The following is a 19,322-nucleotide window of genomic DNA, read 5'->3' as shown; positions in this document are numbered from 1 at the left end:
TTCAGAGCTTTATACTGTTTGCATGACAAATACTAGTTGCATGCAAACCCTACTGTGATGGAAGAGAATTATTGTCAAGTTATCAACAGTAAATGTCAGTGTCAAAGTCCCTTGGACAYTGAGGATAAGAGCACCAGGGATTTTCTTTAGCTCTCACTATTTAGAATAATTCTTCATAATCCACCTATTTTTCAGTTGTGACTTCATGAGAACAGATCACATTACAATGAAACAAAAAGCTCAGTATTTGTCCCCATATAGCAATTCTTCCAGACACAGCCCAGCAATCTATCAGCTTCTCAGATTCTTGACCTGTACAGACACACGACCTTTGATCATTTATTCCTACAAGTCTTCCACCAGTTTACCCAGCCATGAACTCGCTGATGTCAACGGGGATAGTATTACTTCAAGACACATTCTGTYAAACAGTTAAGGGGCACCAAATCCGTCTGTCTTAGCCCCTTTCACCAGCTGCTCCTTGCAAAGAAGTCCTACAATTCAGACCTTTTTGCTCACTTTTTTTTGACACCTTGCACCTCTTGCCACACTAAATCTGACACCCACCTTTAAAAATGCTGAACTAAACTGAAAACACAAAAACCCATTGCTATGGGCTCAAGTTCATTCCTTTTAAATCTTTTAAGGATCATACTTCTACATTACCAGCAGTATTATGTAGGCACACAACAAACCTGATAGAGAACTTAACCGCAATCCTACCTACATGTCAAGAACATCACTGTTTTTTGTAATAAAAAAGTATCCATGAAGTTATGCCTTTAACTTATTCTTACAGCCAACAGCCTTTCATAAATAGCTTAAAACATGTTTGCTGGAATATGGCTGGGTCACAGAAGTCATAAGACAAACAATTACAGTAATTACCTTCAACTGAAATCCAGTCTCATTCACCATTTCTTTCCATCCACCTTCCTAAAAATACAGAAGAGGAATGTTCAGTTAGTGTGATTCAAGAGTGCCACAGTTTTTCCAAGTCCCTATAAGAACTCATATCAAAGGRGATTCTCAGTATGCCTGGCTTCTGACTCAGTTACCCTCCCCATGGCTTTTCAAGAATCAGGGTTAAGAATAACCAATCACTATGTTGTATTTAGGTACTAATCTCTCCATAAAAACCCTCTTCTCTTCACTATTCCATGACCTCMGTCTATCAGCTGGGGGCAAGAGGCACACTGCTTTGTCTAAGGAAGAGTAGCTATCATCTTTTACCTATGTGATTACCAGCATCTCCAAGGACCTTTGCAGCTCGAGGCAGAGAGCAGAAAACATACAGGTGACAGCAGTGTGCAGTGCACATGCCTCACCTGCCTCAGGTGTACTGGCTGGTTTTCTACTGTTCTCAGGTCCCATACATTGGTTTACCTACATACTGCACTGTGCTGTGGCAAACGTAACTGCTTAGTCCAGTATTTGGGAAACTCATCAAAGCACAGGAAAAACAACCATCCAACATCTGCTGCAGTTGAAAGCTGCAGAATGCAATGCTTAAGCTGACAAATGGACCACTATTTTTGTGACAATGTATTGTACTGGGTTTGGATGRTGAGAAACGTGAATGTATCATGATCCAAACCACAAGGATAAAGAAACCATGGATATYCAAAGAGTGAATTGGAAGCCAGTGCTGTTTCTGCAGTCAGCAGTATAGCACGCTAACTAGTTCAGCTTTAGTCCAATGGAAGCTTTCCCAACTAACATGCATTAGGATCCCAATAGGTTGTTCCAAAGTGGTGGAAGTTTCTCTCTTAGGAACATTAAAACTCAACTGGGAAGAAGTCATAAGGTACATCTGAAAGGCAACTATACAACTGAAGTGAGCTTTTAAGAAGCTTTTAGCTTCACAAGCCTTTTCCACCTCCAGTTTATTCACATTGTCTATCCTTCCTCCTGGCATAGAAAAAGCTTTGGTTCAATAGAAAGGAAGAAAATCAAAAGGACATTATCTTAAATAAATAATCATTAAATAATGTATTTAGAAACCACTTTACTATACCTGYGTTAAAAATGCATAAAAGATTTTGTCTTGGCAAAGAACAGGATGTGAAGCCACACGTAACAAGAAGTTTTCCAAACCAATTCTTCTTCTTTCCACAAAATCTGGATCCATGTTATCTGCTGATAGCTTATGCCAGACAAAGTCAGCCTAGTTAAACAGAAGAGTGTCAACAGTAAATAAAAAAATCCAACAGGACAAAGCAACCTGCAGCTCAGTTTCCTTACCCTTTTTTCTGGCAAAGGTGGAACAACAATATGTGGGTAGGTAACTGACAAATAATTCCTCAATAACTCAAATTCACTGTAACGTCGCCACAGGGAATCCACAGGGGCACACTGTCCYTCACTCTGGGACTCAACAGCTCTGAAAGATAAAACAGCAGTTTTGAGCACTAGTGAGCTATCACCTACTCCTCAAACCATCAGTGCAATTATAGCAAAGGCCCCAAGAATAGCACGATCATTACAACTTGCCCATAACCTAGAGCAATCTTAATTCATTTAATGTCTACATACTTAATTTWAAAATATTTGTAATTTCTGCCTGATAGCACTCAGATTTTTTAGGAACACAGGAAAAGTCACACATCAAAAACAAACAGGTCACAATCAGGTAAAGAATTACACATTTGACTTAGTCCATATCACTGCAGAAATAGCTCTATTTCTCTTGGAACAGTGTTAGGTTCAAAGTCAGTAAAATTTCRAGTACCTGAAGGATACAGTCCTGTAAGAAGTGGAAAAGTCCTTTTCAGTGGAAAAGTCTTTACTTTAGAGCATAAAAATTGTCTTGCAACAGCAGCTGATACAGTTACAAATATAACTTTAAAAAATATTAAGTTATTTTAAAGGATATTCTTAGAAAAAGCAAATTTCAAAGTACCTCAAATTTTCTTTTTTTGTTCAAAGTGACATTTTTATATTTAAGGGCTAAAAATGTAACAAACTAGCTAAAGCAAGCAGGTACAAAACTGATGCGTCTGAAAAATTCGTTGAAGACTCAAAACCAACATGACCTAKCAAGGTAATAAAGGATTCTATGTTACTATAAAAGGAGAAATCATTGAATATGGTAGGATTGGAAAGTAATACAAAAACTTGACGAGAAAAATAATTTTTCATACAAGACATTTAAAGCAACWGAAATACCTTGCAATATCATAAAATAAGCATTGGATAGTAACACTTCTTGGCAATTAGCATATGCCAGAATAAACACAGAGAGAGAATTCACACAAGGCACTTAACAGAAAACAGTGATGTCTATATCTGCTTTAGTTCTTTATTTAAGTGACTAATTAGCATACAAAGCACTGGCATAAACCTACATGGAACAGTACTGACTGYTGAGTTTGGAAGGGACCTCTGCATGTCTGTGATCCAACTCCCTTGCTCAAAGCAGGATGCTCTAAGCCCATCCAGTAGGTTCCAAGGACAGAGACTCTACCATTACACTGAGCAACCCATTCCCATGTTTGACTAACCTCACAATCAAGAGGTTTTCTTACTTTTAAATGGAATTTCCCATGTTTGAATTTATGGCCACTGCCTTTTGCCCTCTCTCTGCATTACAGAAGGAGTCTTGACTCCATTTTATTTACCACCCCACCAGGTATTGATTCACAACTGCTAAAATGAGCTGTCTTTTGTGCAGGCTGAACAATCCCATCTCTCTCTGCCTCTCCCTTCAGGTCGGACAATCCAAACCGATGATTATCCTCACAGCCCTTCACTGGACTTGCTTCACTAAGATCACATCCTTCTGCTGCTGGAAAACTCAGAACTGGGCACMGTAAGTTATSAACTGYGAGTAGTTACACATATGGCACTTARTAGAATAGAGTGCTACATTATTTYTCCCAGCAAAAGTCAGGCTTTACAGTTTTTGAATTCATAAGCACTTTCTGAAGTTTTAAAACATTTAAGCAGCACACGAATTACTGATAATTTGTTAAGCTATTCTTAAGCTACAAGGTCAGATTTCTAATGATCTTACTAAAAAACAAACAACCCTACTCCAAATCCTACAGCCACAATTATTTGATACATTTAAACAAAACACAAGATGCCTCTGTTTGTGAACTCTCACTAGAAAGTAACAGTTTGCGTTATACTTTGGTTTAGTTACATCTTAAGGTGGAAATAATGTCATACAGAAGAATGCAAAAGTGACTTTTTTAACTTAATAAGGTCGAACAATTTTCATGTATCTACCCATGCCTTGGAGAAAAGACATTTATTCCAGGTGGCTGAATTTGTAGGGAAAAAGAAACTTCWCAACAAAGAATAAGAAAGGATGATTTCAAATCATTCAACACAAACTGCTGCAGATTAAAACTATTTGAGAGTGACTCAAGAGAAAAAGGTGAGCACACTGCTAACAGTATCTATTCACATTGCCAACATCCCACTGGATTCTTCCCTGTGAGAGTATTTTAATTCAATGATGCACCTGCAATACAGAGTTCTGAAGAGGGTAAGCTCAGCCTAGCCTGGACTGACAGGCTGTGCAGCACGCCYCCCCACACTAACTGCTGCACTATTTCAATATTTCAAGAACACTTCAGCTCAAAGCAGGTATCTAGTGACTGAACTATTGATGAGTAAGAGGTAAATTTGAATAGATAGAGACTTGAGCTACTGTGCCACAAAAGATTAATTGTTTACTCAAAAGCTGAAGGCACAAACATTACATTCCTAGAKGAGAAACTCCCAGCAGGGTTTGGTAAACAATCTGGCCATTCAAGACACTCACATGAAAGTGCTTCAGAATTACAGATCCTTTTTATCTTCAGCTTCAGCAGCCTACCAACCAGCTGCACTGACTTACACCATGGGTTTCAAGAGCACTACTTCTATGTGGGWTATCATCAACCCTTAAGCAAGACTGCCACCATCAATACATGATTGTATTATGCAGACCCTGCCTGAGAACACGCTGCACAAGCAAATGTAAACAGGGAGACAAGAAAAACACAGGTCACGACTGCCCTGAGAACCCAGCCACAACCCAGGGGCTCCCTCTGTGTTGCAGATACAGATCGAACACTCATGGGAGAATGGTCCACTYTAAACTACGCTAATAATGCTCTGCAACTGTTTTGCAGAGTTAATTAGAAAGTGGGAGCAGCAAAGACCATGAGCCTCAACAGCACAAAAAAACTTCCTYAACATGTCTGCTTATCAGCTTTGTATTTATTAGACTTAATAAGAACCCATCAGTTATTAAAGAAAAAAATAGTAGTAACATCTACATTGTAGCACACACAATAAGCAGAAAACTATGGATTAATCAAAAATTTTAAAAGGTCATTCGGAAGCATAGCACTTCAGCAAGAAAGGACCACAGCTTTATAGAGAAGCCTAGTTCTACATCAGCACTAACCACTACCTTGTTACTTGAAGTATTATGCCCACAAAGGRCCTCAAGAACTCCAGGAGGAAGGAAGCAGACTGCCAGACCAGTTCATACCATTCACTGCATCTTCCCTGCCCACACTGAAGACACTAAGGAAGTTTACTAGATCTAAAGCCTACTGTCAATTTATTCTGACAAAGCAGATCTATGGACAACAGCTAGGCTTCCCTCAGTCTAAGTTAATCAAGCTTTATAACCCTTGTGAGGGACACAAAACCTCACAATGTACCCTGAGGAAAAAGATTAAATTACTACCAGAGGATCTTGAAGGTCAAACCTGCCTTGTGTAGTTTATTCTTTCTTAAGTAGACAGCATCTGATACAACTCCCTGCTGYAGTCTGTGTTAAGCAGCCTGACATTATTCTCATCTCAGATCATACTTGTTTCCTTTATTCTAACATGCATTTATTCTCACTGTCTCAGAAGTACAAATACTGCTTTTTACAGTTGCTTTTACCTTCATCAGGAGGGCACCTATGTAGCACCTAATAAAGAAGCCATGCTTCTTTAATTAATTGATTTGAATACCTTTAAGATACATTTTCAAATTATTAATATTAGTTTCAGATTCCCCCTTACACCCAGCTTACAGTAAAGCCCCAGATTGTATTCTCTAGAGCACACTATGCTGAAGAGTAGGGTAAAGGAGGGGAGCAGCAAAGCTCTTTGCAAAGCTGTGGTGGGAAAGCACTGGACAGCCCTCAGTCAGCACCACAGCCTTTTAAAGGAGGTAATAAGAGTTTGAAATGCACAGATGGATTTGGGACAGGCAACCAAGATGAGAGAAATCTTTTTTTTTTTTTTTAAATCAGACCAAAAATGTCTCCACCTGGTTACATATGAGGTCATAAAATATCACCAATTACAACAGCATTTCTCCCCAGGAACACAATTTCAGAAAGGAAGTAGAAATCCACAAAGGTACTCATTACACTTAATACCTTCACTACCATCTAATTTTTTAGACCAYGTTATGAACTCCCCCATTAAATGCAAGTATTGCAGACCAGTTTCAATTAAGATTATAATCACTTGTTGACATTCAATCAAACTTCTCAATTTGTTTTGGTTCTAAAAACACAATATAATGCTTGTACAGTCTTCAGGCAGGAAAACCATATGGTTCCCCTTTAAGTACACTTTTAACAATACACGTTATTCATCGAATGAACCAACCTGCCTGAAAAAATTAAAAAGRCAAAATTGAAACCTTCAGCTTGTACGTTCATAACTGATGTTATCATAACCAATTTGAAGATTACATTACTCCATGTCTCATTTATTTGCCTTAATTCAAAGTGTCAGTGTGAAAACTTTAGTCCATCTAATTAACCTCTTCTCACTTCCCATTTAAAACTAATTATCTTAAATGAGCCATTAAACAATTCTGAATGCAATAAAAAGATGAATGGCTGCAAAGTACTAAATCGGACAAGAAGGAAATACACGGGTTTATTTCCTTGTAAAAGCAATCACCTCTTGAATGGCAGAAGCAGTAACTTTGCTTCCAGCCTTTGACCTTCCAGTGCATGAGAAGTGACATTTCCACTCTCTATACTGGGCAAGGTTCACCCCATGTGCACAGGAACACCATTTAAGAGGGATGGGCAACTTTTTCCAGCAGCTATTTAGAACTAGTCTCTGTATTCAGGCCTCTCAGATAGCTAATGTCTCATAATTTCTTTTCTACCAGGCAAGCTGAAGGAGGCACTTCTCTTGCCARAATATTTTTCACAGCCAGGTGATTCTTTGGTTTTTTTACACTGTTGCCCACTTTACTGTATTTAATTAAATAATATATTTGTTATACAGATTAATGATTCATAGTATCAGTCAAGTAAAAACCAACAGAAAACTAAGTTTTCAATTCCTCTGTCTTCTTTCACCTTCCAACTCTCCCCCATTTAAAGCTCATGCTGAATTTAGACCTTTTCCCCTCATACCTCCTTTGGAGTACTTTTGACAAGTYTTCCAGACTCCCAATGACCAAAATCTGCCCTTTGCTGTTTTATCAGAAGACAGCATCCCTCTGCAGACATTCCTCCTGTGCCTCTTCCCAAGAAACCCATGCCTGKGCTTTTCACCTAGCCCAGTGTGAAACAGGAAATTTTGAGACGGGTACTAAACAAAAAGGAACAAAGGAAAAACTAAAATCCCACAATGTAGCACTGTTATCACTGAACTGTGGCCTGACCAGTTACTGATTTCCAAGAYCATTTCTCTCACAGAAACTTTCTTTAGAAGTTCTCACACTTTGGATGGGCAATCCGAGGTCTAACAGAGAAGCAGGTATCATTCATATCAAAATTTAACTACTGRAAAACTTTCCAAATACTGAAAACAGAGATAAGACTAGTAACTTTCTCACCACATTGAGAGATTAAAAAGGAAATAAACTAAGCCCCCTTGCCAAATTACTGCAAGAGGAAGTGAAGGCTAGTAGGGCTGGAAACCAGGGATCCTGCTATTAAATGGTCAAATGACAGGSTCCCCAAAGTTGTGCTACTTGTTCATAAAGCCACATTTAAAACAAAACAAAAAAAACACACTCCAGTCAGATGGACTCCAGTCACTTGTTTGATCAGAAAGACAAGGCTATAGATCTTAAAGTCAGCAAGAACGAAAGCAAAGTGAACTGAAAGGAAGTTCCCTGCTACTACAGAAGCTATTGCTTACTTTAGAGACCAGAAAGAAAAGGCATTCCCTGTATGTCCTATAATTAAAAGTGCAATACCACAAAGCACTTTCGAGGTGCTCTGTAGTCTGACTGAGTTTCAGCTCTGTCATGAAAAATAACAGGTACAASGCCAGGAGTCAGATTCAGGGGTTTATTCTACCCGAGTTCTTGTAGTTTTGTGCAGATTCTGATACAAGACACAGCTGCCTAAGTGTCTAACCAGCAAGTCTGGAGTAAAGTAAGATCCTGGATATTTGCTACTTCCCTTATAGAAAGCAAGTGATTTGCTGAGCATATCTCAAGAASGAATATTTAGCTACACATCTTAAGAATTTGTACTTGCCTTAATGCCATTTCCCACAAATAGGTGGAAATGACCTCTGTTCTCACAGGCAGAATATAAAAATTKATTTATTTTTAAGTAACTATATAGTTTAACAGAAGCTGTGAAACAAAACAAACCAACATCATGACTGATTGAATGGAAATAGCTCACCACAAAGATCGAATTAGCTAATGCAGAAAGGTGCAAAGCAAGAAGAAGATGCTTTCAGGAAGCACAACCCTTGGAATTTGCTGAGGCTCTGCAGTGTACAGCAACGGAGTTTGTTTTGTCTCAAAGAAATATATTTGCATCAAGGTATAATATCCCATAAAAAAATCAACAAAAGTCACGCAAAAATGTRAGCATAGTAATAAATCTTTTCATTTTAAAAAGTAACACCATCACTTGCATTTTGAAACCATTTTCACCAGCACTAGTGAAACTTAAGTGCTAAAAGGTTTAAGCACTCAGCTCCTGTTCTGTAACAAATATACCGTGGTTATAATTGCATCCATCTTGTGTCTCTTATTCACCCAGATAGAATTCCTCAATTCAAACTGAAATTAAATACTAGATAGCAGTAATGGGTGAACACCAGTTCACATAAACATAATGCAACTATTATTAAGTGGTCTTCCCTTTATATTACTATAAACAGTTTTATTCTTCAGCTACAAAATATCTTATTACCCACAGACAAATTACTGTGAAGCCCACCTACAGCTACAGGCTCAGCAGGAAGCACATTTAATAGCTACCAATTAYATTTATGCAAGAAATTTTGCCTTCTCAGCAAAAGGAACAGAGAACCTATTTTATTAGAGATGTGACAAACCCACATTTTCAATAGCCCTGTGACAAACATGTAATTGGTCTTGGTATTTGCTGACCAYAGAGTAAAATAAATCTTAATGAAAGAACACAATCTGGCCAGCAGAGTACAGTTTYGCCACTGCAAAAGAACAACTGGGAAAGACCAGTGGGAGCAACTCTAAAGCAATGCAAGGATGACTGGAAAAGGAGATGCAGTCAGCATGTTTTGGGGCTGCATAAAGCTGCCCCCAGAGTACACTTTACATCACAGTTAGACCCAGTGATTCCAATTTTCTTCTCTTTTCCTTCAGAAATGTCCTTACAATAAAAATAACACTACTTACATGAGAAGGTGTGATCTTTAACATCAATACACTGCAAAAGTAATTTTAAGCATCTGAGCAACTGTCAAAGAGCTACAATATTTGAAAAATATATCTCTATTTTGGATTTCATTCCATAAGTTTAGCAAAACTATGACAAACTTGTCCCAGCAAGCCTGCTGGGACAAGTGTGAATAGAGTGTCCATCAGTTAAACAAGCTAAGAAGCCTTTTAACTTCAGATAGGAGGCTTACATGACAGCACCACAATTTGAACTGTTCACAGCCTTTGCAAAATGCAACTGCCGTGTTGCAGGGAGTTTCATTGGTACAGCAGATCATTCCAAAGGCAAGGCCCGAAGGTTAAAACTATTAATATAAAGAAGGGAGAAACAAAACTTCTAATAAAGTCTGATTTTGAAATTCTTGCTTCAGCTGAGTAACGTGATCCTGCGTAATAGGAGTCATCTGTGACTGTTTGGGAAGTAAGAATAAGTTAGAAGATATTTTAAAGCCTTGCTTACTGAAATTGTGTTTATCATGCTAGTAGTATGAAACTTGTTAACAAGAGAAGATTAAGAGCAGYAAGTTCCCCAGTGAAAGTTCAAGCTAGTATGAAGAAAGGAAATAGTTAACTAACTCTAACCCTTAGACCATCTACAAGGAGTATGTGGTAATCAGATCAAGCAAAACACTTCAAATATAAGCTGAGCAGTAAATTTTGACCACATGACATAAGTCATGAGACTTCTCTTTCTAGTCATCACAAGCAAGCCTAATCACTGCATTAGACCTCTCTCACATACAATCTCWMAAACACATGTATAAATTTGTCCAACCTATGTCTAAGAAATAATCAAGCAGTCRCTGACACCATATTAATGCAACAATTTTTAAACACGCATTTTTTTACCTAYTCCAAATGAAGAATTACAGTACACAGTTACACAACACCAGTGCTAGCACTGAACTGGAGATCAACTGCCAAATTTTCACGGGAAAAGATCCTCCAGTGGGTTGATAACCACATAACAAAGCACAAAGCAGCTAAATCCTCTCATCAACTGTACCTGATTATTTTTAGGGGTGGAAGGAGGGAAAATCTGTTTAAAATGGCACATCCATGTACTCTTGAGAGTGAGCTCTCATCACCCACCTAGTCTCAATGAGGTAAGCAGTGTATGTTTCTTGTATATTCATGGCATTCCTCCCAGTCCGTTTTTCAGCTTCTGAAACCGTGATTTCCATTTTCTTTGCCAAACAGTCTTCCATCTTTTTAGAAGAGGAAAATAAAGATTCATGTAACATTAACCACACAGGGCAAAGGCTACTAACCCTGCCTCCCCTTCTCCCATACCCCATTTGTTCAAATAAGACAGGTCTCTGAGGATAAAGGCTTTGACAAGGCTTTGCTTTATACCTATGTTCTGTATCACATATGCAAGTGAAAACTGGAAACCTACTTTAGGGGGAAAACAGAAAAATCAACAAACTGCGAAGTTCAGGTACCAAAAACCACGCTGAGCCAGAAAGAAACAGAAACGAGAAATATTTTTCTTTACAGGTAACAAAGTAACCTTTTTTCAAAAAACCAAACAAACTAAGCCCAGCACTTTCTATCCAAACACTTCCCAACTACCAGCGAATTCCTCCTCAGAACACCGGGGACACATGCAGCCACCTCTCCCCTTTCACAGGAAACAGAATATATCCGGACCAAGATGTTTTTCTTCTAATTTCTCAGAGGAGGATCGTTATCTTTTACACATTGACCGCCAGAAATCAGTGAGGACCACACGCCCACCATGGAAAGGCAGAGCTGCACTGAGCAGGGAGAGGGAGTCACTTGTGAAATTAAGGRGGGAGGGGGAGACAAAAAGAAAATTTATAATAATAAATAATGCTCTGACAACAGAGACGAGGACAGAGGGTGCACAAAGCTCTCTGACAGCGGCCAGAACGGGGCTGCAAAGAGATCCCCGCAGCTCAGAGGGTCGGGCTGCACAGCCCTCCTCCGCGCTCCMCCGAGCAGGGCTCGGCCCCAGGCAGCGGGGGAAGGGCTCGTCCCACCTGTAGCCCCTTCCCGCCGCGGCGAGCAGCGCTGGGCGAGCGCCCGGCCCCGGCCTCCCCGAGCCCCGCCGCCCTCCCCGCCTTCCCCGGGCAGCGCGCTCAGGAAAGCCCGGTGCTCGCCCGGCGGAGCAGGCCGTGAGCCCGGCGAGGTGGACGCTGCCCCTCCACCACCGCCCTCAGCACCCTCACCGCGGCCAAGCGCTGCTCCGGGGGCGGGAGGGCGCCGTCCTCTTCTTCCTCCTCCTCCTCTTCCTCCTCCTCTTCTTCCTCCTCCTCCTCCTCCTCCTCCGGGCGGCTGTCGCTCGGCTCGGGCTCGGTGCTCTCCATGGGGCTCGGGGGCTCGGCCGCGGCGCTCCGCGCAGGCGCTGAGCGGGGCTCCGGGCAAACCCATGGCCGGTCCTAGAGCCGGGCCGGGCCGGGGTGTGTGCGCGGCCGAGGGGCTGCGGCCGGGGCGAGGAGAGGCGGCTCCATGGGCTCCATCGGCTCCATGGGCTCCATCGGCTCCATGGGCTCCATCGGCTCCATCGGCCCCATCGGCTCCATCGGCTCCATCAGCTCCATCGGCTCCATCCGCCCCGCCGCCCGTGCCCATGGACAGGCTGGACCCGGGGCTGCTGCCGGCATCCTGCCCACCTGGTGCCCGTAAGTGTCCCTCGTTGGGACAGTGCCCCGCAGCCTTCAGCCTCCTGTCCCTGTCTGGAACAAAGCTTTCCCCGGCCCCTCACCCGCTTTCTTACAGCTGTAAGTGTTTATCTCCTAGATTTGTTCGTGGTGTTGTTCCCCTCTTAGTTCTCAGGTCATTGAAGAGTTCCTCGTGCTATCCTTGGCACACCTTTCCTGCTTGTTTTTTTGGTTTTTTTTTTTTTTCAGCCTGTGTTGTTATAGCAAATAACACACCTTGAAAAAAAAATACATTCTATATTAATGGCAAATAGTGAAGAAATTTTTTCGCYTTTCGTCTGTAGCAGGATTTGTCACTTTCCTTCAGTTTCTTTCAACAGCCATTAACTTTCCCACAGGATGTTTGTTAACATTAGGCAGCTCAGGTTATTTTTCTAAAGCCCACCAATACTCCTCTSCTCGTAGTGAAGGAGTCAGTCGTGCTGTGTTCCTCCTGGCTGTCCAACCTTTTCCATCAGCTCTCTCCCAACAATGGCTCAACATCCAGAGGTGCATTCTCCTGCTCATCATCTCTGCTGGACAACCCCAAGGATGTCCCATTTTGCCACGCTTCCTCGGGAGGGATTGGAGCAGGTAAAATATGCCAAGTTCAGCTCTGGGGATGCCTCCGACATTATTTAATAAAAGCCCCAGCCATCCCATGTCCTCTCATTGAGCAGGAACAAAAACCTCCTTGAGTATTTCTGTCATTCCTTGTCTGTCTTGTCAGAGAGACATTCAGCAAGTGCACCCTGCAGCCTCTCCAGAACATCACACATTGCAGATGTAACTATATAATATATATACCCAGATAAAAATATATATATACACCCTCACTATTGGTCCTTGTGGGACTGGCAAACTGGACAAAGAGGTTGTCCAAATACCATTTTGGACACTTGGGTGCCATTGTTCCCTGGTTTACATGTCAGATCAACTCAAGATTTCCCATTTTTGCGCCAGATTCGTGTCCTTTGATTGTAAAACTAAGGGGGGAGGCACCACATTCTTTATTATTCTCACGTAGCACTTTTTTTCCCTACTCTTTTCAAATCCAGGTTAAAGGCCACCTTGGGGATTTAAAAAGTTGATATTATGGGTTTTCTTTGYTTTGTCTTTTTCTGCTTTGTGTAGGAAATGACCTTTTTTTTAGTGTTGACCAGAGATGAATTTGCATACATTTTTCATCCAAAAATTAATCTTTTTCTTTCAACAACAATTAAAATAAATCTCAAAATCCCCTTTGAAGACCCCATGAATTAATATTTGGCGTCTGGTTTCTATTCTGTTGTCTTCAATGTTTATTCAACTTTTCCCTCAGATTGTTTGAACTGATACCTCAATCTGTCCTTTCCCACCCCTCCACCACTTGTAGCTGGAYGGAGTTTCCCAAGCTTTTCCACAAAAGGCTTTCCTAAAACTAAAGTTTTTTTCAAGTATGTGAACTGTGATTTGTCCTGTGAATAGGACTGATTTAAGATTTGTTTTCTAAACCYGAGGTCCAGTTTAGATGTAAAAGCATGATTGCACGTTGTAAGACACAGTCTGTTTTTCATTAAGCTATGGTTTTCTTATGTTTACTCAAGATGTACATTACGATACATACCTTGTATCAATTACACTTGCATTTGCAGCATGTGCATACTGAAATTTTTCTGATCCATATCAGTGATATAATGGAAATATTTATGCGAAACTCATGCAGGATACCATATTCTGTACTAAATATTTTTATTATGGAAACAACATTATCAATAAAGTAGAGTAATATACTGGAGGTTCTATGATTTCAAAAACTGTTTTCACCTTTGAATTTTCTTCATACTACTAAAATATGTGGAGAAGAGTTAAAACATTGCACATASAGGATGAGAGTAGTGATAGAAGTGCCCAGACCAAGGTGACTGGGTAGCCCTCACGAGGATTATGGCCTGGAGAGTTTAGAGGCCTGGAGAGGTCAGTCTAACCAAGATATCCCCTGCTATTCAGTATTTTCACTAGGCAGCATGTCCCTTGGTTTTCAACTTTAAGAAGGCAAATTCTACTCAACTTCCTACCTACAAGTCTCTCCAGTCTCTGAAGCTGCCTTGGCAAGGTACAGTCTGTAAAACAGGGAACTTCATCTTTTCTACTCTCTATTTCTGTTAATCCCACTGTTACACTGCATAAASTGCTTTTTGATGGAAGAAAACTAAGCAAGGTATATTACCTTATAAACTGGCTTCCTGCTGTTTTTTGTAAGGTTATGTGTTCTTATTGGATCTTTWGACAGCCTGTGTTCCTCTAGCAAACAACACACCTTAAAAAAAATAGATGCCGTATTAGTGGGAAATATTTCAGGTATTTCCCCCTTTGTCATTATTTATCAGCATCTTCATTTAGAGTTCCTCATCCTTCAACTTCTTAAAAGTAGCTATATTTAAAAGACAATAAAACCACCAGCAGCAGCCACCATGCTACTGACAACTAGAAAGAAAACACCTAAAGCAGTGGCTCTGCTTTGCATCTMTCCTGCAACACCCGCAGCCTTTCAGTAACCTCAGGAAGAGAGACTAAACCAGCCAACACTGCTGCCGACGGTGTATCCTGTGCAGGATCTGGCTGTGCTGCTGCTCGAAAGCAGGGAGGTTCAGGACAGAGTCAATTCATGGAGCTGAGGACCCACCATCACACCACAGATATTATAGCTGATAATATTTAGGGTGCCTCTAGCCCAGGAATTGGCCACACTTCACACCTTCCAATTTAGCTGYTATTGAAAAAAAACCAGTGTGTGCCTGCCTTAAAACTGCCTTGTAACACAAGCCAAAGCAGGAAGGCCAGGAGTTTCTCTTCAAAAGCACATTCCTGATCCAGGTTCAGGCTCCTGGATCCTATAATAGTTTCGCTACCAGTAATAATAATACAAAGATCATGAGTCAGGCTGTYAAACTGCTCCCACTTCCCTCTACAGGCTAATTCCTCCAGAAATGAAGGTGTTTGCCCTCCAGAGGTGTCCAGCAGCCGAAGTGATGCAGGGTTGTGCTGTTGGTCTTTGAAGACTGATCCTCACCGAAGACCGTGGTGCCTGTCTGCATGTGATGTCCTTGGTATGATGGATGCAACAGAAAACARTGCTTGCTTAGGATCCCTAAGAAAACACAGAAGAGGAATGAATGTCGAGGGACTGTCAGTAAAATGCATGTGTAGCTGCTTCAGCATGGAAAAGTGCAAGAGGAAAAGCAGGTGAGTTCAGGCTCTTCACAGACATATTTCTATCATCTAAATATCTGAGTAAAATGATCACTAAAGAGTAGAAGAAATACTCTTATTATTCTTCCAGAAATAGAGTAGGAAAGAGATATGGGTGACTTTGGGGGTGGGAAAAACACTCAGTTCAATTTGGTCTGAAATTGGTAGCAATGATTTCCATCCATTTCAGCCACAGCATATCTGGATCCATGAATACAACCAAGAAAACCAAAACTAATCCACATATTTGAAAGAATCTATACAAACACATCAACAGCGTGAATGAAAATGTTTTGGAAGCGAGTTCAAAAGCAGCTCAAAGTGAACGGTGAGAAAATTTCGAAGGAAGAAAGCCAGATAATTAGGGACAGAATTAAAGAGAAAAAAGCAAGCTAGCTGAATAACATTGTAAATGGTAGAGATGGACAGACTTTCACTTAATCTTGATGCAGTTTTGGTCAAGGAACCTGTCRCACAGTTTGTGAGAAGTTAGAAGCTAGGTCAGTGTATCTGGACTATGCAAAGGCACCAAAAAAAGTCAGGCATCTCTTAGAAAATGCAATTATCCTGTGTAGCTACTGAAACAGCTGGAGTGCAGGGRATTGGTCAGGGCCAGGGAGAAGAGGTTGTGGCAAAGCAGACAAGGCCACCTGTACCCAAAGGAAGTATGGCTGTGTGCCTTAGTGCTGGCTTTGATTGCACTCGTGCCATCAGATCATCAAATGTTACCACAACACTGATGGGACAAGGTGAAGCGAGAGAGTGGAAAATGCCAAAGGGAGCTATTTCCCTGTGGCCTGTGTTTTAATACTTGAAAGTATAAAACAAATTCTCATCACAACAGAGACGCTCATGGACCTCCTCTGAATCCCAATATAAACAGATTTTAAAAGAGCAATGCAGATGCAATGGATGTTAGTTCAGTCGTGCAATGTGCAGGCGGTCAAGGGGATATCACAGAGGACATACATTCAGTCRTAGCAAACCCCTACACCTTCTTGACCACACTGACAAATGAGTTAGGATGGTTCACTGTTTTGGACCTCAAGGACGCCTTTTTCTCTATCCCGGTGCATAAAGATAGTCAATAACTTTTTGCCTTTGAATGGGAAAATCCTGATACAGGGAGAAAGACTCAGCTCATGTGGACTGTCCTACCTCAAGGATTTAAAAACAGCCCAACCATATTTGGAAATCAGGTGGCCAAGGAACTGGAGGAACRGCAGAAACAAGAATCAGGAGGAATAGTTCTTCAATATGTTGATGACATCCTAATAGCAGCCAAAATGCAAGATGATTGCATCCAGCTCACTGTAAGTTCTTTTGAACTTTCTGGGTTTGGGTGGCTATCGAGTCTCAAAAGAAAAGGCACAGATTGCCAAGGAAACAGTGGTGTATTTGAGGTTGGAAATTTTCCGTGGACATCGGCAACTCAGCAAGGAGCGGAAAGAAGCCATCTGCCGTCTTCCAGAACCCCACACTGTGAGAGAAATGCAAGCTTTCCTGGGAATGGTAGGTTGGTGCCGCTTATGGATATCAAACTATGGACTGCTGGTAAAACCTCTGTATGGGATCCTTAAAGCAGCCAAAAAAGGGACCATTATATGGACAGAAAATGCAAGGGCTGCCTTTAAACAGTTAAAACATGCTTTGATTTCAGCCCCAGCTTTGGGGCTGCCAGATTTGAGTAAAYCTTTTGAACTCTTTACATATGAGCGACTCAGTGTTGCTCTGGGGGTACTGGCACAGCACCTTGGAGATCAGCGAAGAGCTGTGGCCTATTTTTCAAAACAGCTGGACAATGATAGCCAAGGGTGGCCTGGGTGTTTGAGGGCTGTAGCAGCAACTGTCATCCTGATACAGGAGGCCCGTAAATTCACCCTTGGGCAGCACATTGTGTATGTACCCCACACAGTGGTCCCTGTGCTGGAGCAAAAGGGGAGACACTGGCTATCCCCAAGCAGAATGCTTAACTACCAATCTGTGTTGTTGGAACAGGATGATGTTACCCTGAAAACAACATCTGTTGTTAACCCTGCCATGTTTTTGTCATCCACATTRCTTGATAATGAGCCTGAGCATGACTGTTTGCAGACAATAGAGGAGACCTATTCCAGCAGACCAGACCTGAAGGACGTGCCTCTGGAGAATCCAGATTGGGAACTTTTTTCCAGATGGGAGCAGCTTCATGAAACATGGTAAACGGATGACAGGCTATGCAGTAACCACCGCAGATAAGGTAATTGAGGCAAAAGCTTTGCCTTCAGATGTGTCATCACAGAAAGCTGAACTGATTGCACTGACGAGAGCTCTAAAACTGAGCGAAGGGAACAAAGTAAAGATATGGACAGATTCAAAATATGCCTTCAGTGTTATTCATGCCCATGGAGCTATTTGGAAGGAACGTGGCCTACTGACTGCTGAAGGTAACGAAATTAAGCATGCAGAACAGATCCTTGCACTCCTGCAGAGTATCTGGAAGCCTACGGAAGTGGCTGTCATGCACTRCAAAGGCCATCAAAAGGGAAATACAGCTCCCGAACTGGGAAACYGCTTTGCTGACCAAGCAGCACGGGGGATTGCAGAAAATGGCGTACTTGCAGTAGGACCACAGAAAGTTGGACCACACATTTGACAGGGTTTACTCCAAAATACGATCAGGGGGATCAAAAATTGATTAAGGCCCTTCAAGCTGAAATCAAGGAAGGTGGGTGGGCTGTTACCMCAACAGGWCAGRTTGTACTCCCASCCCCRCTTCTTCGAGAAATAGCCCAGAGGGASCATGAGGGTACCCACTGGGGAACAGAAAATCTTTTAAAACATCTGAAGAAGGTAGTGGTTGGGAGGGGGATGACTGATATTGTACAGTCTATAACAAGCAAGTGTGAGACCGTTGTAGAAACAATCCTGACACGAGCAAGAGAGTTGTGTTAGGGGTGACRAARGCAGGAGATCTCCCGGGAGACTACTGGCAAATAGATTTTGCTGAAATGCCTYGCAAGGAGGGATACAAATATGTACTGGTATTGGTTGACACCTTCAGTGGATGGCCTGAGGCTTACCCCTGTCGCACCAACACAGCAAAAGAKGTAGTAAAAGCCTTGCTCAACCACATAATTTCAAGGTTTGGGGTTCCCCTGGGAATGTCATCGGATAGAGGACCACATTTCATTGCAACGGTGGTGGGAGAAGTTAGCAGGTTTCTGGGACTTGCTTGGGACCTGCATACTCGATACAGGTCCCAAGCAAGTGGCAAGGTTGAGCGCATGAATGGAACCCTCAAAACCCAGATCAGTAAGATCTGCCAAGAAACTTCAATGACTTGGATTCAGGCCTTGCCTCTAGCCTTGCTGAGAGTTCACATACAACCAAGGAGGAGGGACAATATAAGTCCCTATGAAATCCTATATGGCAGACCATACCAGATTCCACACATTCCAGGGGAAATTCATATGAGAGGTAAAATTGATTTGCAGAAATATTTAATGGCTTTGAGTTCCACTTTGCAGAAGCTCCAAAGATTCGTCGTGYTGTCCAGGCCTATAGGACTAGACACACSTGCTCATCTGTTCCAGCCTGGAGACTGGGTCTACATCAAGTGGTGGGACAGCGACCCTCTGCARGCTAAGTGGAAGGGACCATYCCAGGTTTTGCTGACAACCCTCACTGCAGTCAAAGTTGCTGGGAAAGGACCCTGGATCCACTACTCCAGAGTCAAGAAGGCTTCTGCCCCTGAAACCATCAAGAAACCAGGGACTGATGCAAATCAAGATGATGTGGTTTAAA

General features: G+C 41.8%; 2 protein-coding genes across 2 annotated transcripts in view; one reads left to right on the top strand and one right to left on the bottom strand.

Annotated features, from left to right (window-relative positions):
* Positions 1-12,000, bottom strand: part of SNX4 (sorting nexin 4) — a 32,502-nt gene extending 20,502 nt beyond the window's left edge. Inside the window, exons 1-5 of the mRNA XM_057376746.1 lie at positions 11,835-12,000; positions 10,732-10,847; positions 2,245-2,383; positions 2,018-2,167; positions 889-936 (exon numbers count right to left, since the gene is read on the bottom strand). Of these exons, the coding sequence (XP_057232729.1) occupies positions 889-936; positions 2,018-2,167; positions 2,245-2,383; positions 10,732-10,847; positions 11,835-11,972 (591 nt within the window). The 5' untranslated portion in view covers positions 11,973-12,000. The remainder of the gene's footprint in view (positions 1-888; positions 937-2,017; positions 2,168-2,244; positions 2,384-10,731; positions 10,848-11,834) is intronic.
* Positions 12,001-18,279: 6,279 nt separating this feature from the next.
* LOC130579739 (protein NYNRIN-like) lies at positions 18,280-19,321 on the top strand. The gene has a single exon (XM_057376769.1). It carries the CDS (start codon positions 18,527-18,529, stop codon positions 19,319-19,321), a length of 795 nt encoding a protein of 264 aa, XP_057232752.1. The 5' UTR covers positions 18,280-18,526.
* Position 19,322: the final 1 nt, after the last annotated feature.

The sequence above is a fragment of the Malurus melanocephalus genome, unplaced genomic scaffold (genome assembly GCF_030028575.1).
Source record: "Malurus melanocephalus ecotype Western Australia unplaced genomic scaffold, MMel_1.1 scaffold_289, whole genome shotgun sequence".
In the NCBI taxonomy this organism is placed as follows: domain Eukaryota; kingdom Metazoa; phylum Chordata; class Aves; order Passeriformes; family Maluridae; genus Malurus; species Malurus melanocephalus.
Note: the sequence above shows the minus strand (reverse complement) of the source record. Positions and strands in the feature narration are given on the sequence as shown.